Raw genomic sequence first — 12500 nt, forward strand, 5'->3', positions numbered from 1 at the left:
AATTATTTAAAATTTAAAAAAATAATAAATTGAAACAAAATATACATTTCACAATATGTACATTTACAAAAAAACATTTCTAAATTTGTTTTTGTTAATTAGTAAAATAAACTTGTTTTGTGGTAATTTATTTTATTGCGGTAGTTTAAAAAATTTAATGTTCTTAAATAATTTAAAAAATAATAATAATTTTATGACATCAAAATCATAACAAGCTAATGGGCTAAGCCTTTTTTTAGTTTAAAACAAGGCCTGTACTCTTGTCTTGAAAAAAAGTTTTCTCTTTGATCGCTTAGAACAAGCAGGCGATCTTGAACCTGATCTCACTTCTGTGACAGATTAGGGCTTGCAGTGGCTTGTGAATTTTAACTCCAACAAAACTCAGTTTTTAATGCAAACAACTACTGCAATACAGTCAACATTTCTATATTAATGAATGGCAACCCTCTCACTAAGACCTCTTCTTTTTGTCTTCTTGGATTATTGTTCACTACTGACCTTTCATAGAAACCATATATACAATCGCATGTAAAATTAGCATCTGCTAAGGTTGCTTCTCTTCATCGCGCTTGCCATTATCTTACTCTTAATTTTATTCTCTACCTCTAAAAATCTCTCTTTTGTCCCTGTATGGAATGCTGTTGTCATATTTGGGCTAGTTTTTTCAATGATGTTCTTTTTCTTCTAGACAAGGTACAAAAACGCATTGTAAACGTAGTTGGATTAACTCTATCTGCCAAGCTTGAGCCTCTCTATTTCCTTGCTTTATAACTTAATTATTTTTTTCTAGTAACTTCCAACTTAATAGTGGTTGCTTGCAACCTTGTTGGAAGTGAATCAGAATAAAGAATAAAAAATTTATGCCTAATTTAATACTTGTCTATAGAACTGATTATGAAATACTTTATAGATTCATTTTTTACTAATTTTATCATTCTGTCTTTGCAAATTCCCTATGAGTACCCACTTTTTTTTTCTGTAATTACTGTAACCAAGTCTGAAAAGTTTTGAAAAAATCAGAAATTTTCAATGACCTTATCTCATGAACATTATCATTCTCATGAACAACATGAACTTTCTAATGAACAACAAAGAATTTTATAGAAGATTATAGAAGATTTTCAGCAGAAAGACAAAAGATATCAGCCCAAGAAATCCAATCGCAAAGTAAATCATAAAAAAATATATATGTTAAACCTACAAATTATAAGAAGCAGTTTTACAAGATCAATTTAAGTTAATGATAATTTTTATTTTAGTTTAAAATTGCTTATAAAGTAATAATAACATAAAAATCATGTCTTTAACATTATTATTGTTATTATTGTTAACATTGTTATTGAAATCTAAATGTTAGAATGCAATATTTTTTGTAACTAAAAAGTCTAGCATAATATGAGGCAGTTTCTGCTGTTTAGAAGGTTGATTATTTAGTGTGTTAGCCTTTAAAGTAGTAAGAAGAAAAGAAAGAAATCTGAAGATAAGAAGTAAGAAGATAAATAAGGTAAAAAAGAAGAAGATGAATCTGAAGTAGAAGATGAGATGAAAATCAACTATTTAATCTTTGTGTTGAACTGATGTTGTTTGTTTGTAAGTAATCTTTTTACATTGATCCTTTAATGTGAACCAATGTGTTACCTGCCTTTTTAGTTAAGCATCATTTCTCTGTAAATTTATTATTTAAATTAAATAAAATAATTAGTTATTAAGTTTCAAAAATGAACTAAATAAACAAGCTCTTATGTCGCAGATAAATTTTCAGGGTTTTTTTTCACACATACTTGTGGAATGATGCAATACTTTTATAAAATGTATAACTAATGAACTTGATTAAGCTCTTATGTCATAGATAAATGGATTGTCTAACTTCCAATTAGTTTTTGAGTATTACAATTAGAAATTGAGTAGCCTGTAAAATTTTTTTTATCAATCTTGTTTAAATCAAGGTAGAAAAAGTTTATCAATTACATTGTATCTTTGGAAAATGATCTAGTTGTCAGAATCAAACATTTTATCTTAATATTACACAAGGATGTGTGAAACTTTGCAAATAAGTAAAAGAAAAAATAATAATAAAAACTATAACTAATACAATATAAAAAATACAACAAGCTTACAACTTATACAACTTTAAAACAATTTTTTAATAGGATGTAAAACTAAAACATAAAACAACACCCAGCATGTTTTTTGAAAGTATTTTAGAAAAAATCTCTGCATAAAAAAGAACATCTTTACATAACCTTAAACATAAATTAAGAATATTTATGAATAAGCAATGTTTCCTAGAACAAATATGTTAAATAACTGCTCTAATACCAAAACAGTGAAATAAAAACCAAATAGTACATCTGGCAGAATATATGTTAAACACGAATAGAACGCATGGAATATATAATAATATTATTATCATTATATATATATATATATATATATATATATATATATATATATATATATATATATTTATGTATATATATATATATATATATATATATATACATAAATATATACATATACATATATATATATACATATATATATGTATATATATATATATATATATATATATATATATATAAATATATACATAAATATATACATATATATATATATACATATATATATATGTATATATATATGTATATGTATATATTTATGTATATATATATATATATATATATATATATATATATATATATATATATATATATATATATATATATATATATATATATATATATATATATATATATATATAACCCTCGCAATTAGGGCCCGCATTGCTGAATGCTGACCTATTTGCCAACCCCAAAGTGTTTGAGGTCAGCACAAAATTGCTAACCTTGTTTCTACATTTTATGGTAAGACCTTTGTATCAAATTTTTTTTGCCAACCTCTAAAAGATTGAGGTTGGCTAATCATTACCAACCTCATTTTTCCTAATTCCGAGGGTTGTGTATGTATATATATATATATATATACACATATATATGTATATATATATATATATATATATATATATATATATATACACATATATATGTATATATATATAGTTTTATAAAACCATATGGCTTTATAAAATATTTATAGTCATTAAAGTACCTTGTTTGTCTCCTCTTTTGAATCTTCTTTTGAGGCAGACTCATCTGCTGGCACCTGGATATTAAACATATTAATTTATGTTTCATACTATGTTGTATTGAATAAGTTTATGATATAAAATATACTTACCTAAACCTAAATCCTAAATTAAAGGCAACTTCAAATTAAATAAATTTTTGTGGATGTAGATACTACAACAGCAAACACATGCAACACCAGCCAAACATACTTAATAAAGAATTAGAAACTGTATGGTTGCTAGAACAGCAACTTTGAAATGTCATTAATCATGAAATTAGCAAAATTGTCAAAATTGATATTATTGAATCAAAAAGACAGTGCATTTTTAAATCAGTATCAACTGCACTCATTACATTAACTCCATTGAGCTATGAGAGAATGCGTAACATTCACCAGAATTAATTACAACAGAGGTTGGTAACAAACAACTCAAAATGAATTAAATATATATTTTAAATAATCAAATTTGGTGACCTCCTGATATTAATGACATTGCACTAACTCAAATGATCAATTGCAACAAACTTTGTTAATCAATAACTGCTCTTCTATGCTGTTATATGGAAATTTTTATCTAAGTCATACATGATACAATTTTATTGAAATGTGGCATAGAGTTGCAACTAATGGAAAATTAGTTGGAACTAATTTAAAAACGTATTTAAAGGATAATGTGACTTAACACATAATTAAAAATATATATAAAGGATAATGACTGCTTACAACTTACAATCATTCAAGCTTTATAAATCATTCAAAGATTCATCGCCAACACTCTAGCTAACTATTAACGATAATCCATAAAAGTCCATAAAAGTCTCACAAGATGACCTGTCAAGCTTTACAAAAATAGGCCAATCACACCATATTATTACTGGCATATTGGTTGTATCTCAAAGAAACCAATACTTTCACATTCTTGTCTTATCTGCAGTTAAGTCAAATAAGATGCACTACTCACCAAAAAAACTTAAGTAACTGAACCACCATGTTTGAAGGTCAGAAAGCTAACAATTTCAATTTACTTGTTGAAATCTACAAAACAAATTGAAGATATACCATAAACAGTTCTACTTAAAAAAAAAAAAAAGAACAAGCTATGGGTAACTATATAAGGTCTAGGAAGCAGTAAAAGCAAAACATAAACTATGGCTCGAATATATTGCTGCAAGAGCCATATACATGCAACTTTACAAAAAGCACATAAATTTTATAAAAATGCACATAAACTTACAGAAGTTTAACCCAAAGCACCTTTACTTACATGTTTTCACCAAAAAAAATGCATATAAACAAATTCCCAATCTACAAACTACAAATGGTTCAACAACTACAGAAAAAGAAAAAATATGCTCAACACGAATAACTATTTTTATACAGTCTTTGCAGTTGAACAAGAAGGGTCGATGCCTTTTTTATCAATACATACAAGCCATGTTAACTCGATGAAAACAACACTCATGAGCCTAAAATAGAAAAATAATTAAAAAGATTATCAGAAAATAAAGCTATGAGTTGATACAAAACACATTCTTAAAAAAAAAAAAAAATCTTTTAAATGTCTAACCACATTAATCTACACAAAGTCTATATTCAATGCTGCAGATTTGTGTAAATAAGGCATACATCTAAGATTCCATATTAACGGATCCTTAGTAGCATGTCTTATGTTATTATTTATTTTATATATTCTGCGATATATAGCATTTGGTAAATTTCCACATAGAAGCTTGTTACACAAACTGCAAGCTTATGAAATTAATGAAATCTGCTAAAATAGATTAAGAATTGGCTACATAGATTAGTATTAGGTGGATTATATCTGAGTAATTATCAGAGTTGTTATACTCCTGCTAGATACTACCTTTCCTTCAATCTGACATAGATAGAACTGTTGAATGGTCTCACAAGTGGCATATAGCTTTTAACATCAATTAACTTAGAGTTATGCGCCTTGGACATATTAAATAAAATCAATGCATAGACAATGACACAATCAGATAAAACCCATCACACTTTAAAAATCAGAAAAAACCCATTATACACTTAAAGAATTTACAGCTGAACAAAACATTGAATTATTGTTTCTAAGATCAAAAACTCAAAACTCAAATCAAAACAGAATTTTCAATCACAACCCAAATGCTTGGCCCTCTTAAAAAAGCTTTTTGTAGCCACACACTAGTTATATCAAAAACATTGTACCATGCATACATTTAGAGAAGTCCAAGATATCTGACAACATTGTACCATGCATACATTTAGAGAAATCCAAGATATCTAACAACATTGTACCATGCATACATTTAGAGAAGTCCAAGATATCTGACAACATTGTACCATGCATACATTTAGAGAAGTCCAAGATATCTGACAACATTGTACCACGCATACATTTAGAGAAGTCCAAGATATCTGACAATGATAAAACTAGAGGTAAAACATCTACTGTTAAAGAAGAGATTGCTAATGTCTAAAATAAATATAATTTTTTTTAAACTAAGTCATTCCAACAAGATTACTAGAAAAGAAATCACTAAGTTAATATTAAACAGAAAACAAAGTAGTGCAAGAAAGTTAAATGCAAGAAACTGGTTGAAAAAAGACTTTAAAAACTGTAAATTGTATGTTAGGAAATCATAAAATTACAACTTGAATGAAAAGTTATGCAAGATTGAGTTGAAAGTTGTACCAGAGTTTGGTTGATGGAACAAGTGATAATAACTTGAGCAGCAACCATGGTGATAATTCTAAATAAATCTAAAACTGAGTTTTGTTTGAGTTGAATTTATCTGCCACTGCATTCCCAAACTGTCACATACGAGTTCTAAGCAATCAAAGTGATGACTTTTTTTCGATACTGGAGTATATAGTTGTGTTCAATCAGCAAATTAGGCCACTTTAGAGGTAAGATTACACTGATAAACAAATAAAATTTTATTGTGCAAATCTTGTTAACTAGGTGGTTTTTTAAAACAAATTAAATATGCTGATTTCAAATATGCAAACCATTTTTCATAATTACGTCAAGTTGTAAAGATATTTGGGTTCAAATCTTTAGTATTTAAGGTAAAGTCCCTAATATTGTCGAAAAAAAAGTTATTCAAAAGTATGTCAACCTGGGTCTCAAAAGAAGCGTATTTTCATAGAGATTTTAGAAAAGATAAATATTTTTACTAAAAATTTATTGACAAAAAAAATTATGTGAAAAAATGCTAAAGACTTTTAAAAAAACTTTAACAAAATGTTTCTCAGCAATAATACAAAAAGTACTTATTTTTATTACAAACAAATACCATTTTTAAAATCTCTATGAAAATACGCTTCTTTTGAGACCCAGGTTGACATACTTTTGAATAACTTTTTTTTCGACAATATTAGGGACTTTACCTTAAATACTAAAGATTTGAACCCAAATATCTTTACAACTTGACGTGATGGTGAAAAATGGTTTGCATATTTGAAATCAGCATATTTAATTTGTTTTAAAAAAACCACCTAGTTAACAAGATTTGCACAATAAAATTTTATTTGTTTATCAGTGTTATCAGTGTAATTACACTGTGGTGCCCCAGAAGTTACACAATGAAATCGCCAACTTTAACCTTGACTATTAAATAGATGCATTGAACATGAAAAACATTTTACAAATAAGAAAACATTGGACTGCTCTTTCACAGTAAGCAGTTAGTTCACCTTTAATGAACATGTTTAAAGAAACCATATCTTAATCAGCTGCTTTGATTTTAACTTACCTGCGTCAACATAGAAAAGTTTAATACAACTCTCTTTCATTAGTTTAGATTTTTACAAGATATATGTTTAACTGTGTATATATTCTTCAATACTAAATTGACAATACAATGATTATTTTTTATATATACTTGTAACCATACAAGCTTCATATTGATTTTGAAATAACAGTAACACCAATATTATTAACATAACATATTTTAAAATATGTAATATATGTAATATAATCTTTATATAACTTTTATTGTCATTTCAAATTAAATGTACTGATTGTGAAATTGTCTTTTTGTGAAAAGAATGCCAATAAAAGTAGTTTAAACTTGAACCAATTTTTTGTTATTCTGAGGGCTGCACAACTAATTGCACTAAGTAAAACAAAAAGTTAAATCAGAAATTTATAGAAACATTCAAAACTGAAAACTTTTTTTGAATTAGTAAATTTTTTATTAATAATAAAATATTACTTATATTTATACCTCTCCATTTTCAACTTCTTCATCTGATTTTGAGCTGCTGTCATTACTATCTTCGCGTGCTAATCTAAAAAGACATACAATTGAGTATATAAAAGAATCTATATACAATATCAAGATCTAGATGTAAGACACTACTTATAATATGCTCAATAAAACCAAAATCTAAAAGAGTAACCAAAGAAATCCTGTTTAGTGCTTCATTATTTTTGTAAGAGGGGAAAAATGTATAAATTATTTGTCTTGATATCTTCTGTTTTCCTTATACACTTAGATTTAATAAGGTGTGACATATCAGCAAATAAATACATCATTTAAAGAACCAGACCAGAAACTAAGCACGAAAAATCCAGACCAGAAACTAAGCATGGGCATTTGGTAGTCTGTTAAATATTTCTGTTGTGTTAAAAATAAATTTACAAAATTTCCTTGAAAATCCATTCAGATAAAATTTATTAACCATAATTTTCTGTTAATGATGTTAAATTTAGTTAACAGCTGTTGATTAAAAAATACTGCAAAACAGACACGTATATTTTTGAAAGCTAACAAAATAATATTGAAAATTTAAACACATAGACATAGTTGCAAAACAGATAATATGTATATTTTTGAAGGCAAACAAAACATATTGAAATACATAAACATAATTGTCCATAGTAAAAAAATAAAAGTTATCACTCATCTTCTTTTCATTCAAAGAATCATTCACTTTCTAATTTTTCATTTTGATATTTTTAAAGTCGTCATGGCAAAACACCAACTGTCTTATTGTGTCAGAGCTAAGGTTTTTCTTGCAACAAGTTATAAAATTTTCTGACGAACTGAAAACCCTTTCAGACGGGGAACTTGATGCGGAATACAAAAAATTGACCCAGAAATTTTAGTTAAGATGGGAAGAAAATTCATAATGTCTTTCTACCAGGTTAAAACGCTTGTGTTGATTTTAGTGACAGGCTTCGCCATTGAAAAAAAAAGGGGACATTTCTTCTTCAATTGAAGACATATCACCCATTGTAATGTCATTGACAAGTGACAAACTAGCAACACAAAAATCAATTGGCTCCATGATATGAAAATCTTCTGTGCTTGCTACTGAAATAACTTCAGTCTTCTTCGTTTGAAATTTACTGCCAGCATACAAAAAAGTGCTGGCCAGACAGTAATTATCTGTCTGGCGTGCGCGATTTAAAAAAATATTTATTCTTTATACCTCTTTAATTAGACTTAGATTAAGAAAAAAGATTTGTTACAATTTAAAAACACGCTTGAAATATTTTTGCGAGCGCTTAAAAAAATCATAAAGGGAGAGGACCGTAACTTTCCCCGGTTGGGGTTGTAGATGGCCGCTATTTGCCTTCTGGTTGATTCAAAACACAGAAAAAATAGCACAATATTATATTATTTTAAATGTTTTTTAAATGAAATTTATAAACAAACTTATTTCAAATTTTTTTAAAACAGCTCCTTAGATTTTTAGCTCTTGGTCTTTCATTTCATCAAACTTCAATTAAATGAAAGATAAAGAGCAAAATATAAAGGACTTAAATTAAAGAAACCATAGGATAAAACAAACCCTAGACCAATTAATACAACTTTTTTTTAAACAATTAAAAAAATTTTCTCATTATTATGAAATTATAGATATTTACAGAAACAAATGGAATTAACAGATATTAACAAAAAAATTATTGGTCCATTAAAATTTTTAACAGAAATTTTCTGTCATTTCTATCCTTTAAAATTTTTAAACATTACGGATGTATTGTAACATTTCAGTAATGGACGAATTTACCAAACAGAATAATCAAAGACCATGCTCAGTAGAAACAATAGAAAATTAAAAAATTAAAAATAACAAACTACATTATAAAGATTTAGGAAAGAATTGTAAAGCATTTAAAACTCTAATAAAATGTTTAAAAATACATACGCTTCAAATTTATTAGTTGCCATCTTTTTTTACGGTACAATAATACAAAAATATTTTTATAAAACTAAACTAAAAAATTGAAAATAAGTTAAAATATTTATTGTTAACTTTATTTTTAAAATTAAAATTATATTACTAACCATAAATATAATTATTTCAACTTTTTCCGCTTACTTTGTCCCAAACAGTTTTTTCAGAAAAAGAAGAAAAAAACTAAGAATGAAAAAAATGATCGCTCCACCAACCCAAACTTTAGTCAATATAGTGGCATTCCTCACATGTTTTCACTATTTACTCAGTTAATGTACTGACCCAGTAACCTCTTATTTCAGTATGACATCAGATTGCTTATCAATATGCAATACAAATATACATACATACATACATACATACATACATACATACATACATATACTTACATACATACACACACATATATATATATATATATATATATATATATATATATATATATAATATATATATATATATATATATATATATATATTTATGAATTACTGTCGGCACAGCCAAGCTAAAAGTGTTTGAGGTCAGCAAAAAATTGTCATCCTTGTTTCTATGTTTTATGGTAAGACCTTTGTGTATAACTTTTTTTGTCAACCTCATGCCATTTTAAAGTTTAAGGTTGACAATTTATTGATGACCTCATTTTTTCTGATTCCGAGAGCTGTATATAAATAAATAAATAAATAAATAAATATATATATATATATATATATATATATATATATATATATATATATATATATATATATATATATATATATATATAGAGAGAGAGAGAGAGAGAGAGAGAGAGAGAGAAACCAAGATAAACCAGCATAAAAATAATATATTTTTTTATTCAGAAGCATCTCAATTAGCTCAAACCTAATAATAAGTTTAATTTAAAAGCGCCTCAATAATTTAAAATTAATAATTTTTCCTAGCTATCTATTTCAGTGTAGCGCCAAGGTTGACTTATTAATATATTAATGAGGCGAGACTGTTAGCTCAACGCTGGATTCAAATCCTTTTAAAGAATAATTTTTTTAATGTTTTATTTTTATAATAGACATTAAAAAATATGAAATTTTTACATTTTTAAACAATTAGGTTTCAAATTTGGAAAACCGCTATTGTGTCCAATCGTCAAAAAAGGTAACTCCTCTTTACCTTCCAACTACAGACCTATTTCAATTAATTGTATTATTTGCAAAGTTATGGAGTCTATTATCGACAAAAGCTTAAAAACTTATCTTCTGCTTAATAACTTTATATTTATCCATCAGTTTGGCTTCCTAAAACGCAGATCTACATGTACATAAATGTTAGCTTCTCTAAATGAATGGACCACAGCTGTTAACAAGCATAAGGTTGTTGATATTATCTATATTGATTTCGAAAAAGCCTTTGACTCTGTTTCACATCCCAAATTATTTTTGGATGAACTTCTATACTGGATTACAAACTTTTTAACTGACCATTCTCAATGTGTTTACATTAGTAACTTTTACTCAAACTATGTCCCTGTCAAGGAACTGTATTGGCTCCCACTTTATTTTTAATATTTATCAACAATATAATTTCCATTATTGAGGGTGACTGCAGAATAAAGCTGTTTGCAGATGACAGCAAATTATACCAAGCAAGAGATAAAAGTACAAGCATTAATGCAGACCTTGTAAATTCCTTAAAAAACTTTTCCGATTGGTCAACTTATTGGCAACTAAAAATAGCATTCAATAAATGTTTTCACATATGTTTTGGAAAGTCTTCATTACCTGTTCCCTCGTACTCATTTTTTCCAAATATCGCGATAAACACAGTTAACTGTATTGATGATATATTGATAATACCAATATTACTGTATCACCTGATACAAAATTTTCTAAGCATTGTTCTTGTATTGCTAAAAAAGCCTAATCTCGTCTTTACTTACTTTTTAAAACTTTTATCAGTACCAATCCTCATCTCCTAGTAAAAGCCTACAAAGTTTATGTATGACCTATCTTAGAATCTTGCAGCCCAGTGTGGAGTCCTTATCTTCTAAAAGATATTTGTTGTTTCGAAAAATTCAAAAGATATTTCAGCAGAATTACCTGTAAAAGATGCCATATTACTTATTCTGATTATTCATCGAGACTAATTCTTCTAGATATCAATTCTCTTGAATACCGTAGAGTCAAATTTGATCTTTTTATGGTATACAAAATTGTACACAACCTTGTCGATTTACCTCTATGTAATTTCTTTACCTTTTCCAACTGTCACTACAGCACTAGATGTCACACCTAAAAATTTATACCACACAATGTATGTACAAATGATTCTCGTAGATTCTTCTTCAGCGAAAGAACTGTAAAATTATGGAACTTCTTACAAGCTCACATTGTTGATTCTCCTTCACTATATATGTTCAAAAGAAAATTAATATATATAAAATAAATATTTATGATTTAAAACGTAAGTGTGTACTTTATCAATTATATTGCAATTATCTATGCATAATTTTATATAAGTGATGTTATGTAAGCGTAATCTTGTGATTACCTGTTTTACCGTTTTGTATTATAACTCTTTTTGTATGGTTTTTAATGCAAATAAACGCTATTATTATTATTAAAAATTAATAGTTTAAATAAGAGGTAACAAAATATGAGTACTTAGTAATTATATAATTAAGCTTGGATTAAACATTATTGAAACACTTTTAAATTAAAATAAAGATATATAGTTAGGGGCTATTCTATAAAAAAAAATTTGGGCAGCGGTACCCCTTGTCCTGGAACAAGTTTAATTGTTTTTTTTCTGGACAGCTTCTAGAGCCCTTACTTCTTTTTTTTTTGAAAAGGATTTCAAACAGATGCACAGTATTCCAAATGAGGCTGAACAAAGGTTGTAAACAATCTAAAAAAATAGGCCCCATCCAAGATTTGAATGTTCGCTTAAGCATATCTAGGATTATATTTGCTTTAATTATTGCATGTCTGATGTGGTAATTCCATTTTATTGTTAAAAATTACACCAAGATTTTGCTCAATTTTTGTTGTTTCAAGGTTAAAAACAGCTCCAACATCGTCTTTCATAGTAAAATAACAGTTGTCTTGATTTTTGCTTGGTTTTTCACCAAACTTCATACATTTTATACACAACTTTTACATATCTTAATATTGAAGGACATCTCCCATAGCTTGGACCAGTCTATGAGG

General features: G+C 27.0%; 1 protein-coding gene across 1 annotated transcript in view; it reads right to left on the reverse strand.

Moving 5' to 3' along the window:
• Positions 1–12500, reverse strand: part of LOC101238393 (eukaryotic translation initiation factor 4E type 2) — a 145719-nt gene that overhangs the window by 37213 nt on the left and 96006 nt on the right. Inside the window, exons 2-4 of the mRNA XM_065788084.1 lie at positions 9289–9356; positions 7359–7422; positions 3109–3162 (exon numbers count right to left, since the gene is read on the reverse strand). Coding sequence (XP_065644156.1) covers positions 3109–3162; positions 7359–7422; positions 9289–9311 — 141 coding nt within the window. The 5' untranslated portion in view covers positions 9312–9356. The remainder of the gene's footprint in view (positions 1–3108; positions 3163–7358; positions 7423–9288; positions 9357–12500) is intronic.

This window comes from Hydra vulgaris, chromosome 01 (assembly GCF_038396675.1).
Source record: "Hydra vulgaris chromosome 01, alternate assembly HydraT2T_AEP".
Classification (NCBI taxonomy): domain Eukaryota; kingdom Metazoa; phylum Cnidaria; class Hydrozoa; order Anthoathecata; family Hydridae; genus Hydra; species Hydra vulgaris.